The 26,765-nt window shown below is 41.0% G+C and overlaps 2 protein-coding genes across 2 annotated transcripts; both read right to left on the bottom strand. All coding sequences in view use genetic code 11, as the record gives it.

Annotated features, from left to right (window-relative positions):
* Positions 1 to 603: 603 nt before the first annotated feature.
* Positions 604 to 12,269, bottom strand: EGR_00873 (putative G-protein coupled receptor; the record flags this gene model as incomplete). The annotated part of the gene is made up of 12 exons (XM_024490122.1): positions 604 to 961; positions 1,590 to 1,696; positions 1,880 to 2,089; positions 2,672 to 2,777; positions 2,856 to 2,994; positions 3,288 to 3,841; positions 4,195 to 4,304; positions 5,712 to 5,780; positions 7,398 to 7,658; positions 8,654 to 8,746; positions 8,853 to 8,937; positions 11,548 to 12,269. The coding sequence occupies 12 exons, from the start codon at positions 12,267 to 12,269 to the stop codon at positions 604 to 606; spliced, it is 2,814 nt and encodes a 937-aa protein (XP_024355525.1).
* A 3,695-nt stretch (positions 12,270 to 15,964) lies between these two features.
* Positions 15,965 to 19,768, bottom strand: EGR_00874 (Ras-related protein RabJ; the record flags this gene model as incomplete). Its single annotated transcript, XM_024490123.1, has 4 exons — positions 15,965 to 16,006; positions 17,265 to 17,520; positions 18,636 to 18,718; positions 19,709 to 19,768. The coding sequence occupies 4 exons, from the start codon at positions 19,766 to 19,768 to the stop codon at positions 15,965 to 15,967; spliced, it is 441 nt and encodes a 146-aa protein (XP_024355526.1).
* Positions 19,769 to 26,765: the final 6,997 nt, after the last annotated feature.

Below are 26,765 nucleotides of genomic sequence, written 5' to 3' on the forward strand. Positions count from 1 at the left end.
TCGTGATTGTAAACACCAACTAACACGATTATTAGGGAGAGGTCGTGGCATCAATCCAAAGGTCGACTGTGGTACGTAGAACTGCAGGGGAATATTTGTTTGTTGATTTCTGGTGAGCTCAATTTCAGGCATTACACACAACAAGCGCTGGCCTCTGATGCTGCACAGTTGTCGGAAGCATAACTCTTGGTGTGCGTGTCCGGTTTGGTGCCGTACACATGGGCGGTAGATTTGATGGTCTCATTTCTGGCGGCGCTCCATATTAAGAATACTTGTCGGAAATAAATATAAATTACAAATACTACGTATGGGCTAGAGAGTCACTGCAATGGCGATGTTTTGTTTAGCTTAGTGATGGACAATGAAAACGAACGGGATCAAATACCTCGAGACCGAGTCACAAATTTCTTTAATTTGTATACACTTGAAGGTGGGGTTAGGGGGTCGAGGAGGAAGCTACGGTGATGGGAAGAGGGGATTAGGAGAAGGGGTTGCTTGGGGTTGGATGTGCATTTTTCGGCAGTAGTGAAGAATGTGGTTTCTGTGTGAGAGTAAGTGCAGCGGAGTAGCATGGGAAAGCGCGGAGCGGTGAGAAAGCACAACTTATCCATCATTGGCCCCTCCACTGACGCAGCCCGTTATCTCCTGCCTGCACCCGTACTCGTGCGGGGAGGACTGAGTCTTCGATCGATTGCGTCCGCCGGCGCCCAACTGCGAGGCGAAGCGCTGGTCCGTAGCGTCCACGAGGCTGGTGATGGAATCCTCGGACACTCGTGATGTCTCCTCATCTACCATCGAGGTGCCTAATGGAGCGCTTTTTCCACCGCCCGTCCCTGAACGCATAACGCTCCGCTCACCACCGCCAATGTTACTTATGGTGCTAACGTCGCCCTGGTAACCCGATCCATAATCGCCCATACCACCGCCGTGATGTTTCTTATGAAAAGGCTGAAGGGAAAATCTAAAAGCAATGAAAAGGTGCACTTTACCACCATTTTCGTATACTAGCATAATGGCAGATTTTTGCATGCGCACAAATCATTTTCGTAAAAAAACGGCTTGTGGTTAATCGTACTTGAATAAATTATTTTTAGTTAGCGCTGGACCATAGAAGTTGCAGAATTATTTTATGCAGCGGCACTTCACCACGAGCTACAACTAATGCTCCGCATTGGGGTTTAAGTTATAATGTGTTGGTTTTCAATTCTTGAAGAAAAATGTTGTCAGATCCGGTAGGTAAAACGTCAGCGTTTTTGTACAAAGTTAATACGTCCCAGCATTCATCAAAGATACCTATTTTTGTCACCAAAATCACGTTTTGATAAGAGACTACACTAGTATTCGGAAATGTTACGCAATCAGACATTGGGAAATGGATAAGGGCTTGTGTTTAAGCTTTACCATACTAAGTCACACAACCCATGTACTGGGATGGAAAACCAAACATTGATTTCACAATGCATATATGTTTAAATTTGGAAGCGGGACTTAAGTCTAGGTGTTCAGATCCAAAGTAATATAAAGAGATAAATGAAGGGGGGGCGATGGGAGCGAAGAGAGGGGCTTACCACCCACATGATGTAACTCACCGGCGCTGCTTGCGTCCACCGCGTCGTTTGCTGATGTGCGGATTGTCACGACGCATTGCCTTGGTCTTGTAGATCTCAATGGCCGTATAAAGGCGCTTCAGTTCTCGCTGAAAAGACACATACAACAAGAAAAATCACTTCCTTAATGGGCAAATATATGCGATTAGGATAGGAAGACCTATTGAAAGTTATTGCCTGGTCTCTAGGGGCAGGTGGGTATGATAAATTGACGCGATTAACCGCCCAAAGAGTGGCATACATGTCTTGAGGGCAAAGAATTGGTAACTCACCCGAATCACCTCGGGATCCATGTCGGCAAGATTGACGTCAGCAAGGTCAAGTTCGCCGTTGGAGGCGAGACGGAGTTTGTTGTTGGAGGGAACTAAGTGAGGCGCTGCCGACGCTCCCGGAACGGCACCCACCATGCCCCGCCGACCCCCGCTCACACCCACCACCATGCCTACTACCTGTGGCGAGGGCGGCCTGTGGATGTACCAAAACTACAATTTCCAAGAAGAAATGTGCGCTTTACGCTAACCCTATAGTTTTCCACCTCTCCATAAACTTTACCTTAAGAAATTTGGATTTGCGAAAGGAAATGTTCCTTACAATGCTGATGAAATCGGTCTTAGAGCATAATCCAAAGGAGATTAACATATTTTAAAGCACCAGTTAAAAACAGAGCCGGAGTAAATAATTTTCTCAGCAGAGAACGGGTCAGGGTGGTACGATTTGAAATGAAGTATTGATCCCGAGGAGTAAATAATAGTTTAAGCTTACGCCTGACACCCAGTCGACCTATAGTACTTGGTATCTATCATTGTGAGATAATGACTGTTTTACTTATTCGGCAAATGCCTCATCCGAACCGAATTGAGCACGTGGACAATCAAAGTGTTAATCAACAAACGATGCTGTGGGAATAGAACAAATCTATGACATGGTGTTTATTTTCTGTTATCCGTTAATACGCGAAGTGGAATTCGATATCCCCAAAGTAGATTCACTTATCCAAATAAAGTTGTGTCTTGATAAGTGACAGCTTTAAGAACGGCGCTTCAACTATATGATAAGTGGCTTACCTTAGGGGCGAAAATAATCGCAATATTCACGGTGACCGTTAGATGGCATCTTATGAAGTAAATAAGGTATATGACGTCCGGGTGTGTGGAGTACCAAATGAAGTGCCTAAAAAAGATCATGAGGCAGATTCAAGAGAGCTGTGTGTAGAATAGAACCGAGTCAATTTCGCAGCAAGTAGATTACCGAGTAAGGTAAAGGGTCCCAGAGCCAATAAGTTCAGTTAAGAAAACGATTGTTATACACCGGTTTTCATTGTATTCTGAGGGCGCAGACCAAATAAGACGACAGTAATGCACGCCGGCCAAAAGAATCGCCATTTCACCTGAAACGACCAGCTAAGAGTGTTTCTTTTAATGCGAAAAAACCTGATTGTATACAAAGTGTTGGAAATACAAACTGTGCCGATTTGGAAGCTATTGTGATAATGAGAAAGACTTTTTAATTCAACATATTTTCATCGAAGTACACCCAGAATAGCACTTGAACAAAGTGTATGATATAATCCACTGGATTTGAGACTCACACCAAGCAGTAAGTATACGCCAGGAAAACCTTAACATTAATTGTTTAAAATCAATTAGTAATTGCCATAGCGTTAGTCCAGTCCAGGCCTACCGAGTTGCACAAAAATGTCCCAGGACATGGCACGGCATACACGAAAGTATTGGTAGTGCACGCTGGGAGCCGAATCTTTCATACTCTTTTTTATTCCCCCTTTCTGCCACTCTGCCCCCACTTGTGCCATCTCCGCCATCGCTAGCTCCTCTCCATCCTGCCTAATTGAGGTCAGATTCGTCACAGTGTTGTTGGAGAGGAGCACGAAAGTGGAGCAGGAGACACAGCCGGAGGTAGCGTTGTGGGTGGATGAGGGTGACTGGGGTGGAGGTGGCAGTGGTGGAGACGGTGTAGGTCGCTGAACCATCATCTGGATGCGACCCTTCACCAAAATGTCATCGACCATGGGCTGCTGAACCGTGAACATGGTAGAGGCGGCGGGCACGGTGGAAACACCTACGAGGTTGCGAAATCGTGTATAATCCAGGGTGACCGCCGTCCATGCTAGCATGTAACCGATGACGATAGCCACAAAGCACCCGAGGTACTTGAAGAGGTCCTTGTCACGTACGTGCACTCGATGGGCCTTACGGGATTGGAAGCAGATCAGCACTCTGGTAGAACGGAGGAGAAGGGAGTTAATCTGAAGTTTGTATACTCATTATTGAAATAGTGGAATCACTGTTTACAAGCACTTAAATAGAGAAGAGCGTTTGCCCAACCAGGATGGAAGAGCCTTTACTTTTGTTTAAAAAGGCAGGAAGTATAACCTCAAGCAAGTCAACCACCACCAAATTTAGGTGTTTTACTATAATAAAAGGTTCTCTATATCAGAGGCACAACACTCGGAATCAGGAATATTTGCTAAAATGGAGCATGATGGGACTAACAGAGTAGTTTTGCTTATTAAAATAAGCTAATTTCGTGGACAGGGTGAAATAAGAACGGTCTTATAATGGCTGCTTACCGGTACAATTTGACAATCAGCACACCGTACATGAGGGCAAAGCCGACCTCCCGAAACCACGGCAAGAGAATACATGTGGAACTGCTTGCTCGAAAGTACATCACAATGCTCTAAAGTGAAAATCACGTTTCGAAGTAGACATTTCTAAAAGCATACACGGTTATTTGTCGAATCAATCGGCAGAGAATGCAAGCGTAAACGGCCAAGGTTTTATTAAACAACGTTCCATTTTCAGTGGTAAATTATTCACCGACGTTATTATTTTTGAGAGGCAAAATGCCCACGGAAAAAAAGACGAATATTACAATCGTATTTCAGATGAATGGGAGTGGACTAAGCTGTTTGAATTCAACCTTTTCTTCATACTTGGCATCGTTGGACTCACCATCCTAATGATAAGCACAAACGGAAAATAACGCAGAATAATTCTGAAACACTGATATTCCCGATACATAGGCATTATAGTACTGGAAAACTGACTTTCACAAAACTCCAGTACGATAATGCAAACGATATTGACAAAAATAATGCACAAAAATAGCTTTCCAGCGAAGAAGCCTATTAATTATAAGAGCTCCTTAGCGGATATAAACACTTTGAGTGAGGGAAATGACTAGAAATTGTTTGTAACTAGACTGGTGTCTTTTCCCTTGCTCAGTAGAATCCGAGAAGGGGAGAGACCTGATGTCACTCTGGGTCACGCAGAAGGGTTGACCCTTTTTCTGCCTTGGAAACTAGCGGCGAGATAACGCTAAATAGTTGTTGCGTGCATCGCTTATCAAAACATTAAATCTTCGCTTGAAATTCGGGTGTTTTTCCTCCCTTTTTGGGTCCTAAAGTGATTTTGAGAAGAAAGTTAACCTTTTAAGTGAAAGGAAAGCTAATACCCACCACCTAAGACAGTAGTTTAGAAGGGAAGTTATCGAAGTGAATGACCAACACCTTGATATCTCATGCCAGAAATCATGTCATAGAGCCATGTTCATAAAACCATATAAAAGCCGACCTAAACATTTTAAAAGAGTAATTAGGGACAAATGTATTCAACATTAAAATGTTCTTTTAAGTGACATAGTTAATCTAGTCAAAACCTTTCAAGGAGAACTATATGATATCAAGTATTAAATGCCACTACTCAAGTAAAAAACACTGTGGAGATATCATGTACAGATGCACGGACAAATCCAGGATATTTTGGATAATTAAAAGTAAAAGGAACTCTGCTTTCAATGCAAATGCTGATCCGATTGCGAGGACACATGTGTAGGAAGAAAGCTCTAGCATTTCCTGAACAGTAGAAGAATATATTATTACACATATGTAATTATACGAACTTATACATTATTAGCGCCATTATGAAAGAAATTATGATAGACACATTCCATACGATTTGTTGAAAAACCACTTAATTTTGCATGCTAGCAGTTTTAATTAAAAGATGTGCATACTCTTTGCATTGAAAGGAACACCATTCGTTTCCTTAAGAGAATCTCAACACCATTGAAAATACGGCTCACCGTAGAGTAAAGGAGTACGGCACCAAGAAGAAAGATTTCCAAAAACTTCCAGTTAGCTGCTTTGAATGCCTGGGAGACAAAGAAAACGGTTAACTTATTAATTATGATTTTGCGCACTCGTTTCGTATGAACAAGCAGGACATCAGAAAAAATAAGAATTTAATCAACAGCTTTGTGAAATGTGAATTGAGGTAATTTCAGTCAATAACCCATATTTAAAAAACCATTCTCGTGAACAGATGCTTCAGTTTTGCGGCAAATAAAGGCCTTATTGTCCCGTCTATATACAAAGCTAAAGTATAAATCAAATGGGATTTGGTGTAACATCTTTGTCGTGGCTAATTTATTGAAAAGACTATTGGCATTCCACACAAGGCAAAGAGTAAATGTTAGAGAGATTCCCCATCAATAAGAAACTGGCCTTACAGTAAAATTTCTGATTATGGAACCCATCAATCAAAAACTCATATTCGAATTTCATCCTATGCATCATCAAGCACTTTCATTACACCACCATCTACTTGCTTTAATATGTCTGGCGTCGGAAGCCAACATTAAAGACAAAAGCGGAAAATACCGAAATATAGGTTTACATATGACTAAAGTCCTCTTACAACCATCTCCTGAACAACAATCTCGCCCGAATTTCAAAGGTAAAGACCTCTTTGTAAACTCGGATGTGGAACGCGAAAAAAGGGATATAAGAGGGGCTAACACTATGCGAGGCGGACAAAAGTTGCAATGTGGGGGCTGTTTATGTCCCGAAGAAGCAAAGCATTGAGGTGAAAGCTAGGAATCAACATCTTTACAAGGGAGTAACTATGCAAAGCAAAACATGTCAGTGTTTTATATTACTTCTAAACCAGAGGATTTATGTTCCGGAAGAACCAGCAATGCTCCGCGTTAATGGTACTAAGGTGGGCATTGCTCTGCATTTGGAAAGAAGGATCAAACAGGAAGCAGCAATTATTAGCAGCCGTTCACAGAGAGACAGATGAAACTGCTGTGAGTACTCGAGTGAGGTGCGTATGCGTACAAATTAAAGAGAAATACCTTAAATCCGAGGCAGTGGTAGTACGAAAATAATCACCAAACTGGTGTCAAAGCATTATTTCCCAAGTCTTCTTTTAGATATTGCTCATATTTCCCCGAATTCTACCCTACCGCTTAGAACAATGATACCCTTCAAAAGTGTTGAAGGAGTTGCACTAAGAGATCGCATAAATTAACTTTCAATTCATCAAGCTTTGTGTGGCAGAGGTCGATACTTACCGGAAGTACAGCAAATAGGTATTTACTGATGACAAAAAGGCACATTTCCACTCAATAGTTCTTATAAAAAAAAAGCATCAATGGCTAAAGATGCGATTCTGAATATAATGAAAACACTAACTCAGAACGCTGAATAATGACACTCCAAAGAGAGCAAGTGGCTACGGAGACAGCTTTAAAAAGTAGTGTTTAAAACAATGAGGGACAAAATGTTATAGCATAAAGATCTTCAAAGACAAAACCAGTCGAAAAAGGAGCGCTTCAAACCGATGGAGCTATTAGTATTGTTCATACATGGAATTGGTTTCATCGAAAAAGGGTAGCACCAGCAATCCATCGGCCACTATAAATGCAACTAGACAACATAAAGGTAGAAAGAGGGAGTGAAAATAGGCCAAAGGATCTAAGGCCTACCCGAGTGCGCCGGAGACGGAAGGTGAGGACCCCAAGGAGGAGGGTGGTGGTGATGGAGAAGGTCTGTATGGCTAGAGGAATGCCGCGTAGGAGGTGCATATTGTACTCTACGCCACAGGGCACGCTTGAGGTGCAGTTGGGACAGTCGGGTGGACAAACCTTGCAGCTCATGCGGTCCCATAGGCCCTTCGCCTCGCCACCAATGGCACCACTGGCACTGTTCTTCTGCGTCTCTTGCATATACAGCTCCGCCGGGTAGCCCTAACATGCGATAAATAAACCGAATAATGCGGCTAACTTTGTACCAATTAAATTTTTATTTGATTTTAGACACAAATTGCCGCTAAATTTAACAATCCATATTAGTAAAATCGTTAAGATTCAAGCTACCTTCCTCTACCTTTTCGATCTCAGTAAACACGAGTACCACAATAATGGTCTGTGATGAAAAAAAAACTAGCCAAAAACACTCCTAAAATTACCCACAAAGTACAACAGAAGCCGAGAATTGCACCAGCGAATGCGTTACTTACGACCTCATTGCCTAGATATTCGAAGATGTTTCTGCCTTCAAAAAAACCAAGCCTTCATTCTCCAGCGCCACCATACCATTATAATAAGAGTCTGGGCATCTGTCGCATAACCTCTCAAACAACATGGATGCTACGTGGACTGGAAGTGAAGTAGTTTTGCTTACATCGTAGTTAAAACCAATAGAAATGCCCCAGTACATGATTGAAGGGTATAGTGGAATTGGAGGTTAAGGTGTCATCGTCTTCCACACACAAATGAAGGGTCGCTCCATCACCCGCAAAAAACGTACGATGATTGCTCAGCAAATGAAGAGTTATGAAGACGAAAAATAGGTGGAAATCATTCTATAGACACTGACATAAGGCGTAGTTTATCGTGGCAGCTTGTTCTAGGATGAAGACGATTTAATTTTGATTAAAAGTTGATTTCCCTGAGGGACACTAATACAATAAGAAAACTAGGAAATACGTATCATTAACAAAACAAAAGAGGTGAATAAGTGGAGACAGAAAACAGCCACCCTGCGTGGAGCCAAGTTCTATTGTTTTATTGACACGAAATTAACATGAAACACATTAGTGCTTTATTTTTAGACCAGACAAGACCCATCTTATTCACTCCTTTTCCCAAATAACAATAAAGTTGACAATTTCTAAAAAAGTACAATCGCGGAGGTGCTAACATGGCCTTGTTAGGTACATATTAAACTGATAAACACCTACATTTTCCGGCCGATCTGTGTAAAAACCAGGTTTGCATTGACAGATGTAATTGGCAACATCGAAGGCCCATTCCTGGTATTGGCGGTAGACGCACTACAAAGTCCGATTGAGATGAGAAAATACACCATCACCATCAGTGATAATAAAACGGTCCAAAACCAAAAACCCATTTGAGTGGGTGGATAAGAAAGATACTCACCTGCGTTGTACTGTGGCGGCAATAGTCAAGTCCAACAGCACAGAGATCAAGGGCTAGGTTGCGGAGGTCGAATTCAAAAACCAGACTAAATCAAAAAAAGCCAAAAATGACACTTCATGTGACTTCTATCACACTTTCATTTTTAGAGCCCTGATGTTAACAGCGATGGGATTCTAGGTGATGTAAGTTTACAATCTATGACTTTACGCTTAAAATGCACACAATCCCTAGTTTAGTTGTAGGTGGGATGGATACAGGGTACTTATCAGGTTCTGAGCAGAATTTTATGCTTCCTAAAATACAATTCTACATTATCCACGTGCTAAAGACGACAGACGAAAAGATATTTTGTTGCACTAGTTTTGAGAGTGAAATCAAGCACAAAATCATGTGTCACGTCACGTTGAAGTACGTTTAAGATAGCATTTCAAAAAAAGGAATTTCACGTGTTAAGAAGGGAAGGATTGCATACACCTAGCTTATGTATGCTTAGATGCAGCTGTTAAAAAATTGCGTATATTTGAAATTACTAGCCGAACTTCTCGGGACTATTTATTGCTAGTCTGGCTATTACAAAACCTCCGAATACTTGATTTAAACATGGACCTTCGTTTCCGTCACGCATATGCAACACCAAAAACATACCTTTTTAATTTTGAATGGTTTTGTTATTAATTGAGTGCTCTTATTCCGCATTGTTCAAACTAATCCACGCCGGGAGACACGTTCTAGGACCGACCCAAAGCAATTTATTCGATTGAGGAAAATATTATTAAAAATGGGTTTAGACGGAAGACGTACGTTTATAAAGGAAAGGAAGATTGTAGGAACAAGTTCTCTGTTGATTTTGTTAATATGATATAAACCACATGTAAAGCACTTTGTTCACGCATTACTGCAGGAAATTATCAACCCCTTTTAGCTACCCATGCAACAGTCTATGGAAGCACTATTCCATGAGTCTGATTGGTAATTGTACCACCGACTTCGTTATCGAAATCACCTTTCATCGGAGTATGGCTAAGTGTTTCGAAATGCCTAACAGCGTGGCATGTCTGGTGCTCTACGATTTCTGATCTAACGAAGCTTCCGGAATGGAATTGTATGGATTTAAGGAACAGTAGTTCCTTGAGAGACATTTAATCAAACCATCATTAAAGGTTTCAGAAATGTTAATCAGACGCATTTAAAAGAAACAAAGGCAGTCATAACCCAGCAGATTTGGTTTTTGTAGATCAAATATGAGATTTTTCGAAGAATTTAATGGTCTGGCTGGAGAAAACGCTTTATAAACTAAGGAAAAAAAAACAAAGGATGTTATTCAGACAAAGAGAAATAAATCTCAACGTGATTTATCGCTAATGGTGAGAACTTCTTGACAGAAGTATCAAATAAAACGTATGCATTAAGATAACTCAACCAAAACAGCAATGATGAAATAATGATGCAATACAACTTGAACCATCTCTTTATGGAATTTACGCTTGGAAAAAAGTGTTTTCCGGGTACTTTAAATATGACACGAATTCAATGAAAGTTCGACCACTTCAGGTACTGTTATTGGCCTTTGAGATTCACAGGAGACGTCCTGATCGAAGCATATAGAATAATTAACCGTAGCATCGATCCCAACCAACGAAATCCACTTTGCCCCACTTTGTTAGGTCATAAACTTATGGCAATAACTGGACTATAACCTTAAAGTGGAATCCCGCCATTAATTATGCCAGACATCTATTTTTTGGGAAACTAAAGTTCATAGCAAATCTCACACCATCAAAACAGAGATAAGTAACAAGGCATTTGCAATTTTAAATAAACTCTGGGGTGACTTAAAACAATCCACAGGGGTGAGATCAACTGGCCTTAACAGTGGCAGAGACCAATGGAAAAGGTGGGCTTACTCGAAGAAAAAACTATTCAACATTAGTGATGCATCCCTGTTTCATTCGACTTTAGTGTCTCCTTCGTAAAACAAAGGTCTTTAACAAGGCTCACCCTTCTGAAATGGTAGTTTAGAGTCGAATTCCCGGATTCATAGGCGTGGACCTCAGATAATCCTGGCGTAAATGTGTAAAGGTTTTTTCACTATTTTTCCGCTAACATTTGAAAAGAGTCTTAAAGCTTTTAACCTCATAGAAGACAAATTTATGAAGTGCTTACAGAACCCATGACCTTTCCTCAGTTGACAGAGGATATTGCCTCTGTAAGGGAGGCCACCTGTCAGACTGTCATATAAATGAAGGGGCAGCCACGGAAATAGTGGTACAAATAATTAAAAAGCCAAGCAAGAGAGGTCTCGCCTACGTCGAGAAATAGTGACATCTTTTCGTTTGATTTGAAATTCCACTTGCTATCAACAGGGACAGATTTTGCCTCCACCATTTCGCCAATTGATTTGGTTAAAAACAAAAAAAACGCATGAAAATAATGCTGGATGGATTAGAGACACAAGGACTGAATATTGTCTAGATGCAAATGCACTCAACTCTTTACTTGGTTATGCTACTGCACAATAATTATCCCAAATCTATCACAAAACCTTTTTCCGACTTTTTGAACGCGACGGAGAGCGAAGTTACTAACAGGTAGAACCTTCAATTAGACGTGAGAAAGATGACGAGACATGGTTGAAACAGGCCAAAAACTGACTCAACTTGCTAATAGAGTCTTCCATTAAATGGGAGCAACCTACCTCGCAGATTTTGTATGCGGAACCGGGATGATCAGATGAAGGGGTATCTTTTTTCCGGGCATAGAGACACCGAAATTGCAGTGCAGGGGCGCCCACACTCCAACCATTTGAATGGCCGAGGAGATGGGTTTAAGAATGGAGCCCTCTAGTATCGATGTCATAAGTGCACAGAGGTTGCCTGGCGGTCTGGAAGCAAATCCCTCCACGTTAAGAGTTGATTTTTCCACGTACATGAGGTGCCCACTACCCATACAGATCGTCACACTATTCACCGCGGATTCATCCTCTTGTCCGCCTCCCCTACTGCTCCTGGAATAGTACGATGATGTCTGCATGAAAGCTCGCATCAAAGGCCCCAAGAAGTTTTCAAAATTCATATTCCCAGTCGCCCCTTCAACCAATATAAGGCCCTTTAAGGACAACCAGTTGATTACGAGTTCAGCTAGTGAGGCTGCTCGAACAATGTCCCACCGGTAGGAGTTGTGCAATGCTACGGGCGTGACAATGGTGCAAAGGAATTCAGCATAGTTCCGCCTAAACGGCAAGAGGTAGGAATAATTTTTCGGAGGCAGTTGATTTGCTTCTAACTCTGCAGAAATCAACAAATCAGGGCAACCTGAGGTCGGACTGTGAAGAGTCTTAGCGATCAGAGAGAGAAGACGTCGTGACTCAGCACGAGAAAGCTCCCGGTTATTGCAGTATATAGGAATGATTAAGAGCATAAAAAGGAGTATAGAAATAAGTACACATTTTAGAGGAATATATATTTTATTGGGAAGAAGAAGAAGAGACATCTCGCAACAGTGAAGAAACCTCTATAGGGGAAAAAATTCCATGATTAGTGACTGCAGCGATGTCATAATTGCTGCATTTGAGCAGTCCTGTGGCTCTCGCCCAGCTGATTTAGAAGAGGGAGATAGAAACAGACTAAAAATTTCCGATTTCAGCTTAAATCGCCTCGACCAATCGCCCAGTCCGCAAAAATGAGGGCAACCACGGCGACCAATGAAAGCGTGCCATCCCGCGGCGTTCAGTCTGAAGTGGTCGATAGGATGCAAAGTGAGGGTGCATGCGTTCTGGGCCTTGCGCGTCGCCTCCACAATCCATTTCCCCCATTCATGAGTGCGTATGCCCGCTTTAACCCGCGCCTACCTGTGTGTGTGCGGCATATGAGAGTTTTTTACTTTTGGTGATCGCTAAATGACGATCGAAACGAGGATTTAAAGACTATTATTTCCCATTGTCTACACCTAAGTCAGTGTCTACCTATTCGGTGAGTAAATACATTTAAGTAGACACAGTCAAAAAATGAGGTTTTTTCTTTAATTGATCGAAAAATTTAAGTGCTCGGGTAAAGGCATGAGAAGGTTTGTCTCTGTGACGAAGACGAAAATAATAGGTGAGCAGTAACTCCTCGCAAATCTGATAGCAGGGAATAGGTCAAGGGGGGAATCACCAAAAATTACATTATTAATAATGATGACCCAATCGTCCATTCAGTAAATTACACATGATATCAGAGGTAATAGTTGAGTATGACAGCTCTTCTACTTAATTTATTAGGCAAAGTGCTCAAGAAAATGGGTTGGAGATCCAAACCCGCTAGGAGAACTCCAAAACGTTATGCAAAGCATTTGCATTTTAGCCATAATGTCGAAATGGATGCATTCCTTATTCAAGAGCGAATCCTTTAGTGCATTTACCTAGTCCGACTAAAAAGTGACTTAAAGAAAAGAAAATTATTTTAAAAATGATATGGAGGTAAAACTGTTTCTACTCCGCTGCTAGCGCCTCACGTAAAACGTGCACAGTGCTTTCATACTAATCTTTAAATAATTCAAAGTTAGAGTTCTTTTACGACCAACGCTTGTGGTCTTCAAGGCTGATACTGGAACCGAAACAAACTGCGGATAGAAACTAAAATATGCGGGAAAAACGGGAAGCTGTTGTTAGGCTAGGAGCAGCTTATCATCGGTATTATCAATGACCATGGTAGCAGGCGGAGACGGACATGTGCATGACTGTCAGCATGGTAGTTGTGCCGGCCAGGCCAGGTGTTTAGGCGGTTAAAATTCCAATATAATAGGGCATAGCGATATGGAGTGGAACGTTGAGTGTCTTTCTGGAGAAATGATGAATAAATGTGAAATATTGAGGCAGATAATTATTAAATAGATACAAGCAATCTAAATCAAGTTTGAAAAAATAAATAGAAGAATCAGAGAACTATGCGATAAAACTAAAGTTGACCTAACCACTGTTTGTTAAAGTCCGAAAATATCCGATATCTTCTGGCAATTTCTGCTTGCAGTTAACTGACAAAATTTGTTGCATATTGGCAACAAAGCAATCACGAATCGGATGAAGACTGCCACATCACCCTACTCCACCCATGGGTCCGAAAGATGGCACTCGCTTGTGGTAGTAAATGATTGAACAAAGGAGTTAATGGTGTCTGTATTACACACAAGATAATGTTTTGGAGTGTTCAACACTTCGAATGTACCCTTATTTACAAAGTTATTAAAAGTGTGTATATTTAGTGCAAAATAGGTTATTAACATAATTGATTCTTCTAGGGAATAGTCCAGGAGAAAGATCGTGCAATCACTGCTCCATATTCCATTTCGCATCCTATTTTTGAATAGGGGGTTAATGTCGCATTTTAACGTATGCTGTAATCTACATGCCATTCCACGGCAGAATCACGTGACTTTCCTGAAGACGAAGGTAGGTATAATGCTCCCACAAAACATATGCATTAGGCATGCTGTAGGGATTGGGGTTACTGACATGTCTCGGAGGCCGGCCTACCTAGCGATGGTGCAATGGTGAAGACCCAAATTTGGTCTCTACCAAAACTAAGAGCTAAACAGCCATCGTATTACACCACTGATATAAGATTGATGGGGTCATTTTCTTGGGGATTATAAGCATTTTGGAAGGAATTAAAATCATTGTCTGAAGTGCGTAAAGCAGAAACTCAGCATGGTAGTGTAGTGTAGCGAAAATGTTCCACAATTACCCAAGATTTGGCTTTATCTGTAAATGCTTGGCCCATGTATTTAAAAATAAGCCCTATCGACCCCTCCTACTTTTGAATATGCTCCAAATTAACTTTGAAGGTGTGTCCTATCCATTTTGAAATCGGTCACCCTAAAACGATCTTCACGAATGGAAACCAGTAACTGAGGCTGCAGAAGAGAATCAAACGGTGCCACTTAAGGTGAGAACATCGTTTGTGAAATTGTGCTCCATACAATTTTTCAACATTGTTACGGTAAAAAAAACTATCATGAACAGTCCATCCAAGCAAAGCCAGCTTAGAACATTGTAACAAAACTAAGACGTGACAATCTTTCCCAAGGAGTGTGCCATTCGTGTACCTACCTTGGTAAAAAGATCAAAGGACTTACAAAAGGACCAAACATAGGTACTTAATTCAAATGCAGATTTTATGGAACTGAAAAATTGAGGTATCACTAGCATTTACGATACATTTTGAATATAGACTTCCTGATAGTTTTCAACAGCACTGGCAACCGTTATGAAATGACAGGGTGTCCATAAATGTCACTTTATATGTACCCCACCATCCAGATGGGTGAACGGACCTAGCCTTATTCAATGACTAACGGTAGCATAAAAGAGTATCGACTATTGCCGCTGGCCAATCAAAGGGGGTCATTGGACAACGGAGAAACCAGAAATCGTATCTACAACTTATCTTCTAACACACGAAGATTCTAGTACAGCTAATACCTTGCTGTAAGTAATTCAATAACAGAGCGACAATTAATGAAGAAACCAACTCTTAGAAATAAAATTAAGAAACGTGTAATTGACACATTAATTAATTCCAACCTTTATTTATCCAACAAATAACCCTGTCCCAATGTTGCGACCGACGTCAACAAGTATTTTAGCATAGTTCAAAAATCCGAATAACATCTATGCGAATCAGCTTTGACAAGCATAGAGAAGAATAACCTTGATTAGGTGAACTCAAAGTTATCACGACTTTCTTGACCGAGCCAAATGTTGTTGAAGAGATCAGAGAGAACACATTTGATGCAAGTGGAGGTGTTCCCTTTTTCCCACGTTCCACAGTAAAAAACTGCATAGCGTTATTTTCCAAATTTTTTTGTCAATTGCACCTAGTCATGAACTTCAGTCACCACAGTTTGAGAGGGTCATAATACATATCGTTCCTCCCACTTTCACCACAATAAACACAGGCTTCCAGTCTTGTCCACATGAATGTACACCCTCTAATTGCGGTGGCAACGACGTCTTCCACTGTCGCCTTAAACTCACCAGTGCAACAAAAAGCACAACTTCTCAAGGAACTATTTAATGATGGTTCAATGGGCTAGCAGGCATAACAGAATATTAAATGTCTAAGTTTTGCATTAGTTTACATGAAGCAGCAACAGGGCGATCCCTTTGGCTTGGGCTCCTAAAAGTTGGAAAAAAGTAATAAAATTAGGTAATTGATATCCGCAATAATTAATGCAGGAGTAGGCCAAACGATAAGAGGCATCTATGACACTCGTGTACGCACTTAGTGGTTAGAGTAGGTTTATCAAACAGAACAATTTCATGGCTCATCTATAGATTTCTATCTTTATGATTGGAGATTGGAATATTCCTGATGCCAGCAGCTAAGGCAAATATTTCAAGATTTAACTGCTACTTTAGCTGGGCATCAGAAGTAAGCTTGAAGCTTTCTAAAATATGAGTCGAGAATTTTACTAATTTGAGAATACCAGAATCCGAGAATTTTTCACATTAAAAATTTACACAAAAAAGGGTTGAGAAGTAGCACACAAAAGAGTCACCAAATATTCTCCCGAAAAAGTTGGCGCTATTCCATATTTTTTGAGATAAATAACGCCCATTTCAAGCAGAAAATTTTCAGATTTGAGGGATGAGTCTGCTGGGGATGACTAAAGGCCCAGGCAACCGTTTCTCTTCAGACTTCTGGAAGCGTCTATTCTCGTGCCAGCATTCCGAACACTTTAGAGAGTCGGGCCACGCTCATTCCCGTCTGATTGGTTAATATCGCAAGTTGATGTACTTTAAGTGCACTCATGATCATTCTAAGGCCAAGGTCAGTCAGGTATTATAAGTCCGCGTGATTGAAACAACCAAGTGACTTGAGTCATCATGCTGGCACACACCGCCTGCACCTCCTTCGCTTACCCATACACGTCGGTGAGAAACATATATATGTACTAAAGTCTTATTTTTTTATCTAGCTGGCAGCTCGAAATGATTCAGACCACTCATGTCAGAAGAGGAAAAGGGAAAAGTTGATTCGGTTATTGTGCTAAATGCGCATTTATCAAATACCAGCTCAACTGCTTACCAAATTTCCTTTCCATCATTCATATTTTTTTATACTGGTGTGCTTAATTTTACTCGACGAAATCACCATCTCCTCCTATGCACCCTTTGGCGCCAGAGTTCGGTATTTACAGGAAGGGGGAATGATCTACTTTCTCGCCAGTAAAAGCCTCGAGAAATTGGACTCTGGTCAGGCACACAGCCCAAGTGACCTATGTGCTGTTACTTCATATAGACACTACACTTGTATTTTAGAACACCTAGCGGAAGCATCTTGGATTCCGATGTTGTTTAAGGAGAGGGGAGCAATTGAGTTGGCATCTTGAGGATTGTGTGATGTGTGAGTAGAGGAAGTTTGCCGCACTTACTGGTGGAGGTGGCACCGGTATGTCGAGTGCTTTGGCAGCGCTCACGCAGAAGACCTCATTGACATCTTTTTGTCCGGATTTGGCGGAAGCCTCAAAGTACACATAACCGTTCTGAGTCGCGAAGCTGCGAGCAGTCTCCAACTGTACCTGTCGTGTCATGTCCTTCTTTAGACCAACCAGCACTTTCACGCCTTTTAGAGGCAGTCCGGCATTGATTTTACTAATCCAAGCTGAGAGACCGTCGAAGGATGCTTGACTAAAGAAAAAAGATTTGTACGGGCCCGCTTAATCGATTTTGAAATCGATCACCTTTTAACATGTCAGCTTATCCTATTAGCTAACTTAATCATTGTGACGATAAAGGCGCTTGTTTTTTTGGTAATATTAAGTGGATTACTGAAGTTGACCACGAATATACGTTTGTGATTATGATTTGTCTGCTACCAGGATATTTTCAAGCCTGAAAACCAACCGAAAACCACTTGGAATCGCATAGCCGGGGTAAGATTCTCTCAGTACATAAACAGTAGGACCCGTCGTTGTTTCAAAAAAGAGGCTAACTGATAGCGCCTGTTGAGGCAGTTATTGCAGGACAGTTGTTACTTATCAAGACAGGTGGTCGCGTATGGGTTGATATACATGAAAAGTGACGACGGTAGTCCCCAAAAATTGGCATAGGATATTTGGGCAAGTGAAAAATCGAATCCTCGATGGAACTTCTTACTAAGCGAAGCTCCTGCTTTGTGCAAGAAATTGAAGTTGGAAGAAACAGACAAAATAACTGGGCTTCTGAAGCCTGTCAAGGGATGCAATGAATACTTGTTCTTTTTTCCGTTTTTTAAATTAAACTTGGAGCACTTCCGAGAGGTGTTTTTTTATTTAAATATGTCTATGGAGTTACGAAGAAAATCAATATTTAATTTTATCGAAGCCATTGTTTATTCAATAAAACAGCACGGATTTAAAGATGCTTACAATGTTGTTAATATTATAATATCACCGGATTAAATTCACATGAGACAAGCAAAGCGTATGGCTCTTGCACAGGCCAGGCCTCTCCTCTATAGCAGAGCAACTCAGTGAGCAGGCGAATGCTGATGAAAGGCAGGTAACGAGTCACACTGAGTCAAAAGTTTATGCTAATGCAGCAGTGACATTCACCCTAGATTTCATTATCCTTAGTCAAATAACAAACAATGTGATATATTTTAGCGGTTTTATCTGTAGATTTCATCGACAACTTTCGTTTTGATTCAACAATTCCTATCCGTAGTTAGCAAAATTCCGACTAGCAATGCCTGAGTCAACGCAATGGACCCGAGAGAGATCAGGTGCACGAATATAAAGGCGGTGAAACAATTAATTTTTTACCTAGTTACGTCGAAACAGAGAATGGCTACTTCAATGCCGGCATAGACCCCCGCCGCTAAAGATTGATATTCAGGTGAACCCGGCTAAAAATGAGGAAAAACTCAGAGGAAATTATTAGTGTTGGGTACTTATGATCAACATAAACGATTTTTAAAAATAGAAATATTTTGTTTTGGAGAAAGGCACTTTATTAGCTTTATCCCTAATAGCGCTTAAACTTTATTTACTAAAAACAAATTCCCTAAATAAATTTCCACCAGCAGCTTAAATGGTAGTTAGTCGAATCAGTAAGTTAAATAACAAGACAAAATTACTGTGTAAAAGACTGGACCGAACTCAAGGTTCGGAAACAAAACCATAGTAAATCAAGTAGAACATCAGATTTACATCTAGCGAGTTTCCAACCATCTTAAAGCAACCGGGGCATTATTCTCATGTCAGCACAACAAAAACGCTTCATATAGGCTGCTTTTCCTGAGGAATAAGTGTGGATTTCTTGGCAATCCCTTTAGATCATCGGTTGTGGTTATATAGACAAATAAATCAACCGTATGAGTCGTTAAAGGGGCGCGTTCACTTTGACAACTAGAATGTTGCTACAGTAAGGGCAGAGGAGTGAGTAAAAATGGCAATGCTACGAAACAAAGGTGCCTAAGCGGCAAAGGGTAGTAGTAAAGCTTGGGAGCCTCTAATCCTGATGCTAGAGGAAGTACTCTGCAAGTTCCCTCATAATTTAACATTGGATCCGGTTTTTCTTCAAATGCTGTGCTTTGCTCAATTTTTTGACTTTCTTCCATGGGAAAATGTTATAAAAATACGCAAATTCCTCTTTAAGTAATGCCTTGTGAACATCATTACACCTGGATGCTGGAGGTGCAGCTTGTGTTTAAACAAAGATAGCTGCGTTGCAAATGCTAACACCTTTTTTAATTTCGGGATCACTTTATAGATCTAAATAACAGCTTCCTAAAAACAGTAAGGCATTGAGTCGATTTATGCAACACTCGAACTGACAAATTGTTTTTAAATCGTTCTAATTCACAAAATTATGACAAGGGATAGATGGTGCTTACCACATCGTAGATTGAAAATTTGACTGTATTTCCGTAGACGTCTGCGTTGCCTATCGGCATGTTAAGAAACGTGGATGTGGTGGTATTTTGAAACTTCTTATCGATGAACCGATTCACTAATGCCGTCTTCCCGACACCTAGTTAGAGGCACATAGCAAACAGGTATCGCGTCAGTAAGGAGTACATTTGCCGCTGAAGCTTAGCATTACATGGATTGTCTTGTTGTGGTTCTTCTGATGGGCCTAATCAGCACCTACCTTCCACATTGATCCGTAAAACATTTTTGCGTATGGTTCAACATTACACGTTCTAGTTCAATACGCTTAGTGGCACCGCTACTATCCGTCTCATTAACTATCACCGTTTTATCGTCACGAAAAGAACTTACGCATTAAACGTTGCTGTTATTTCAATGCCAAAAAATCCGCAGAAAGCACTCCGATTTGTTGAGTGGATTTGGGCACTACTACACCACACAGTTGAAAAGAGTTGTCAATAAAATGTGACGCTGCTATTTACAGTAAGCCTAAAAACTCACCAAATCTGTGAAATAGTTCACAAGTAGGGTGAAAAAGATTGCAGTAAATTTAGTAACTTTCAACGGGTTCCCTTGCTTAGTTGACCGAATGGAGGAAATTGGTACTTAGGTGCATGCTTTTGCAATAAATTAATGCATTCGAATAAAGTTTATGCTTATTACTTTGCTTAAAGTCAAACGTCTTCATGGCATCTTTAGGTGTTGCCAAGAGAGCTTGCACTAAAAGAGTTTCCGTTTACGTGTAGCAACATGTGGGCTGTGAACTGCACGCTTTTGGTTTTGCTGATGTTTTGCACATTGAGTTGCTGTCATCAATCATGCTCGGATTACTAACATTAAAGGATTTAATTGGTTATCAAGTAATCAAAATTACCAGGCCATATTTCAGATATAACAGACAGAATGCCTTTCATTTCTCTACTATAAATGAGCATGTCGACAACTATTTGCGTCTCCCTCACTGATTGGTTTGTCGAGAATGGTAAACAACATATAATCTCTACGAATACTTTTCTTTAAAGGCAAATGCTATCGACTATTCTAAGTTTATTTGAACTTATAAACCGATGAAGATATGAGTACAAATGAAAAGCAATGCTCATACGCCGTTCGGTTTCATGGATGTCACATTAATTACCCATGATGCTGTTTAAACCCGGAAGCTCTTGGGGAAAACCAGTAAAACTTTTTTTTTTTTTACAAATCAGATCACATCTGTAAGCACAAACATACATTTCACTGATTTCTACAGTTAATATTAGGCCTAGTTTTGCTCTTGAAGTTCGACAAGGAATTATACATAGGCTAAGTTGGTAGCTTGGAATATTTTTTGAAGGCTATTTTTAAGTATTTCTAAGGACAATGACGCGGATTCGGATAAAATGGTGAAATAAATATACGTTGCATATCATTCATTCTAGGCAAAACAGATAAGCAAACAGTACCTCAAGCCGGATGCTCAAACCGAATAGATCTAAATAACACTAACAGGTATAAAGAATTTGAGGCTGTGTAGTAATCGAATGAGCTGGCATTCAGCCTAGCTCCCCAAATTCAGCCCTTTTGGGTTTAAGTCAAACAGTGGATACAAAAACATAAAGCCTATCCATATTAAATGGTATTCATGTTTAAAAAAATAAAAGGGAGAGAGTGCTTACCCTTGTCACCAAATACACCAACGTTTACGGTCTTCCCCTCTTCCATTTGCCCGTTTCGATTGTGCCTGCTTTGTCGTGGGTACTGAGTAATGCTAAAGCGAGCAACTTAATGCTGGAGGCATCTTGAACGACGGCATTGTCACGCACTCGCGGTTGTGTGTGCGTGTGTGCACGCCTGGCAGGGTTTGCCAACACCGCTGAGTGGCTCTCAGTGCCAGTGGGTGAGTGAGTTAGCTGGTGTGTGTGTGTAGTGAGGGTGGTACGTAAATGCTTAGGTTACACCACAGCTTGTGGCATCTCCATGTATGCTGCTTGACAAAGCAGCTCACATACTGAAAAGCATCACTATCATCACCTTGACTCTATCCTTTGCTTTCTTTCAAGCACCCAACCACGCCTATAACTGACATGACATGCTATATTGTTAACGGGAAGCTTTATTTTATCCTATACTTGTCATGAAAACCTGTTTTTGTAATTTAGTATTTGGACCTTACTAGCACATCAATCATTCGTTAGCACAGCTGAGGCTTGAAACTGAAATCGTCAAGTGTGAGCTACACAGAAGAGATAGTGACCTGCTTCCAACTAAGCTGCCCAACCCATCCTCTCGATATTGTCAGAGGTGGATGTTGAATTATATTTGATGCATATCCATATATTGAAAACTGACAACTGACAACTAGGCGGCAGCATTTTTAAAAATAAGTTGGCGGAATTATCTAAGGAAAAGTTATGAATAGCATTTGGTAAATTTAAGTAAACTTGTTACCGTAGTGCTCTGATAGTTTGTTCAATTAACTATTTGATTATGCAGGCACCCATACAAAATTAATTCCATCATTACAAATATTTCAATTTCGGTTAGTCACCATGTCACTTCAACTTATCTTTATCCCTCTTTTTCCGATTTTTACAGGGACAATTAGACTTGCATTCAAGTATTGCCCCTCAGTTTAAGATACGGAGAGGTAATTTGTCGCACTAAGAAAACTTAAATAGGCGCAGACACAAGTAGATATGCTCGGAGGAATTTTACCTCCCGACAATTTTGATAGAGCACTCACTGAGTCCATTCTAGCACCCTTAAGGATTGTCGGGGATACAACCCACGCCTCTAGAATGATTCATCGAGACAAAAACTTTTTTATTTTTCAAAAGTCCTTGCACAACTTGAATCAATTTTATGCTATAAATAAAAAAAGAACTCGCAAGCTCTCGGCGGCATCACTGTGGGGCGCAAAGTGGGCCAAGTGTCCTTTAGGTCTTTTGCGCTCAGGTGTTTTTGCAAACCAAATCAACAGTTTTGACTAGGAGATCCACGGCAAAATCTACCCCCTACTAACAAATGCACGGTAGAGGCGCCTTATTCGTGTAAACGTTCTGCTTCGGTATTGGCCTCACGGAATCACGCAGGCAGCACCAATTTTGGCCGCACCGAAAGCCAAAGTTATGCCAAACACTACCAATATATTCATAGTTTAGATGTGACAATTTAAGTATTTGTTGCATTCATTCCGATTAAAAGATAGAATTTACCCCCTTGAGGACCGGAAGGGGGGGAAATATTTCAAGCTTTAATTTTGATGAAGTTGGAGAGACCTTAGATGGAACAAATATCCAACTTTAGCGATTACCTTAAAGCACTGTCCAACTTATTCACAAATCATTACCACTGGGATTACTCTCTGGTTCTTTTAAAAATAAACCATTGTTACTGCAGCACTCATTGTGGTAATAGCAAAGTGTGTTTAAGATTCAGCATTCGAAAGTGCATTAAACAGCACGCATGGCTGGGCGAGATTTTGGATTTTACTGCTATCAGATGAATCCAAACTAATTCAAGGTAGATACGCATAGCAATTTTCATTTAAAACAACTGACTGAAAGTCTTAACGAGGCCTTATAATCATGCGTGAGATCATGAAAGTCCAGCAATTTCCATTAGCAGTCCCGTGTGCTAACAAAAGTACTTAACAGCATCGATAAAAGATTAGCAGATAAACGTAAAACTGGTAGAGTCAAGGTCTGTGGGGAAAAGTATCTTGTCGATCAAGAGCGTCACCTATCATCCTATACTTTATTGCAAGAGGAACTCTGTTAGGGTATTCAAATTACTAAGATCTGTATTGTAGGGAGACTCTGCATGCCGATGGAAATATCGCGTGTGAAGGTACACATCAGTATGTCGTCTTTTCAATGTGGGCAAAGGAGTAAATCTTTTGCAGACAATGAAGAAAGCAGGCCAACCATGCATGGAGTCCAATCACATGAGCTAATGCATTTCTCAAGTGTGTGCCAAGCTAAGGGCATTGTAACGTAGGTGGACTCAGCGTGATCTTTTGACAAGCTACAAAACATGGAACGTAAACGAGACAGGGGCACACAGGACCAGTATTCTGTAGCCAAATGAAATGACGTGGTGTCTGAGTGGATTAAGAGCCAAAAACTGCGAAAAGTGGGTACTTAGAACTTATTCATTTATTTTCTTCCAAAAAAGTAATAATGACTGGACATATATCTTTTAGGGTGGGGAGGAGCTCAAAATGCTTCATTCATTCGAGAATGTTTAGGCAGGATTAATAAACGAATATAAAACTGGAACAAATCGTAAGACATTTGGTCCCACGTTAAGAATTCTCATTCGGTTTCCTCTTTACAGTACCGTTCCAATGTAACGCATTTTTGGCTACTTTACTTTTGATCCTCTATTGTCGTTTTGTGACAGTCGCTTAGATTTCCTGACAAATTCCCTTTATCAGCTCAGATTAGTCAACCGAGGCACTGATTCTGAGTCGAGAATTCTAGTCATTGAAACATACAAGAAACCTCATGACCTTAGTAAGGTAACTTTCAATAAGAGCCACCCATGACGGATAAGGTACCTCTTTATGCAGAGCAGTGTGGAACAGTAAATAACCCTTGCAAATATCCTCGAAAGTGGGGAGGAAATGACAACGTGAAATACTTAAGGAGTTAAGAATCATGTTTGTCTGCAACATTTTGAGAAAAAGAGTGACACGTTCCAGAGCGAACGCACAGAAGAGATTCGAATGCGGTTTTCAGAACATCTATAAACGGCGTACTAGGGTAAAAAGAGGTTGCTCGGAGTGAAGGTGAGGCACATTGTCACGACCACACTCCATACTACGATGACATTAAACTACTTCCTATGCTCTCGTCTTACATCCGCATTCATATCTGCGATTTACCGGCATTGGTCACGGAACCACCTTCCTCCCATTGATTAAAAACCATTCCATTCGTTAGATCCAGAGTTACTGAATACGCATACTCAAATCGATGTGAACATATCAACCAATACGCCATCTGCGCCTCAACGCCCACCTTTGGTGTGAGTTCAAAAGAGCATCGCAAGGAATGGCACCTTAACATAAATGTGAAGCTTTCCCGCAAGTTGTAGTAAGACATTGCGTCTCTTTCCAATTAACATTTGCTGAACGGCAAAGCCACATACCTTCTTAGCCGAATTTATGTCAGGCTACCACTTGAGCAGCCATGCCCAGCAGTACTGGTCATCGTTCTTTAAAAACGTCCTGCCAATAGCAAACTGCCTTGTGAATTCATTATGCGCGATTGCAAAGCCCTGCATTTGCAATGCATCGGACGAACCTTTTATTCGCGGTAGTAAAGTCCCGTTCAAAAGTCTGTTTTAATGTATTTTTTTACCGTTTCCTCTTATCTTGATTAAAAGGGACTGGCAGAGTTAATTTCCTTACAATAATGACACAAAAACCAAAATGCGAGCATCATCCACAGCTGCACAACCGGTGGAGGAATTAACAAGAAGTACGCACCCAAACTATCCGCCCAGGCCATGACTTGTTCTGGGTTAGAATCTATGCGCGGTACAAAGTTCACACGTAACCGTACGAATTTTTTCGTGACCTTAAATGCCGCCGCTTAATGAAAACCTCCCCCGCTGTGTACACTACACAGACATTTTGGGTTATACTTCACCCAACACCCCTGACTTCGCTTCGGGTTTAAAAGTTCAGGCGGAAAACGTCATCACTCCCCACAATCGTAGGAATTATTCAACTAGGACACGTTCATTGAATTTTAAACATTGAAACCTTTCAACGCAGTGACATAGGTGGAAATTAAGGGAATTTGTACGCATTGGTAATAGATGCAAAGCAGTTCTAGAAAAATTACCGTACCTCAAAAATAGTGTTCACCATACCTATGGTACAAAACGATAGGGCACAACGTCGACCTCAGTAACGACACACCGGGACTGGACAGTTAACAAAGGCACTCCGATCTCTTTGTAGGGCAGTACATAAATCAAAACACCTACTTAGTCCCGCACATTAAAATGTGAGGATTACAGGGGTATACAGAGCACTGAATACGTCAACAACTACACCTCCCTAATTTGCATCGGAAACTGGCACCCACCGCTAATTGGCATCTTGGCCGATACAGTCTATACGAAGCAACAAACAGCCACCTCAAGAGAAAGTGATTAATTGGATCGAGGTGAGGAAGATACTTTAAACCAGGCGGCTTCACCCTGAAACCAACATCGAAACCACTCCGGTATAAACCGACAAACATAAACGGAAGTTGAGACAGCTCAAATCCAGTTCCAGGTGGTCGGAAATATTCAATCAGCGATCGTCGACAAACACCCAAACAGAACGTATAAGCAACATCGAACCCAGCTGACCGGAATGAGGATCTACAAAATTCACCACACCGACTGCTCTGGTTTGAAATACATAAGCAACCTGAAACCAACCGTTCAAACCAGAAGTACAAAGAGGCCTGTGAGTCCTTGTGACAGCTCATGACGGCCTAACTGGCAAGCCCACAAAACACTAAAGTACGACCAGATGCAAACCTAAGAAAAAAGTAGAATATCTTGGTGAGGCAACATTTAACCAGTTTTGTAATCTAGCAAACATGAGCCATAACGTTTACTCCTACCCACGGGGCGCCTGCGAGATAAGTAAATTCATGGCGAAAGCGACCAGCGTCAACAACACATCGTGCACTGTAGCAGAAATGACCCAGCTCAATGCACAGGCACCGCACCCAAATATCCGGGATAAAAGTGAAACAACTCAAGGGCGACACCCTTTGGAGCAACAAGACCAAAAGTTATATGAAAGCAGAAATAGTACAGGAAATTCCCTTGAGAAGTCAACCCTGATCGTCTAACTAGGTCCGGGAGTATGCAATGTATATATGTACACATGCGGCATGCCAACCACACACACACATAAGCATTTACACTTAAAGGGAGCGCGTAAAAGCAGACAATGAAAGACGGGCCGGAACTCTAATGCAGAAGGTGGAGGGGCAACAAGACCGGTTAAAACGCCGAGCAGCC

The sequence above is a fragment of the Echinococcus granulosus genome (assembly GCF_000524195.1).
Source record: "Echinococcus granulosus chromosome Unknown EG_S00003, whole genome shotgun sequence".
NCBI classification, from domain to species: Eukaryota; Metazoa; Platyhelminthes; class Cestoda; order Cyclophyllidea; family Taeniidae; genus Echinococcus; species Echinococcus granulosus.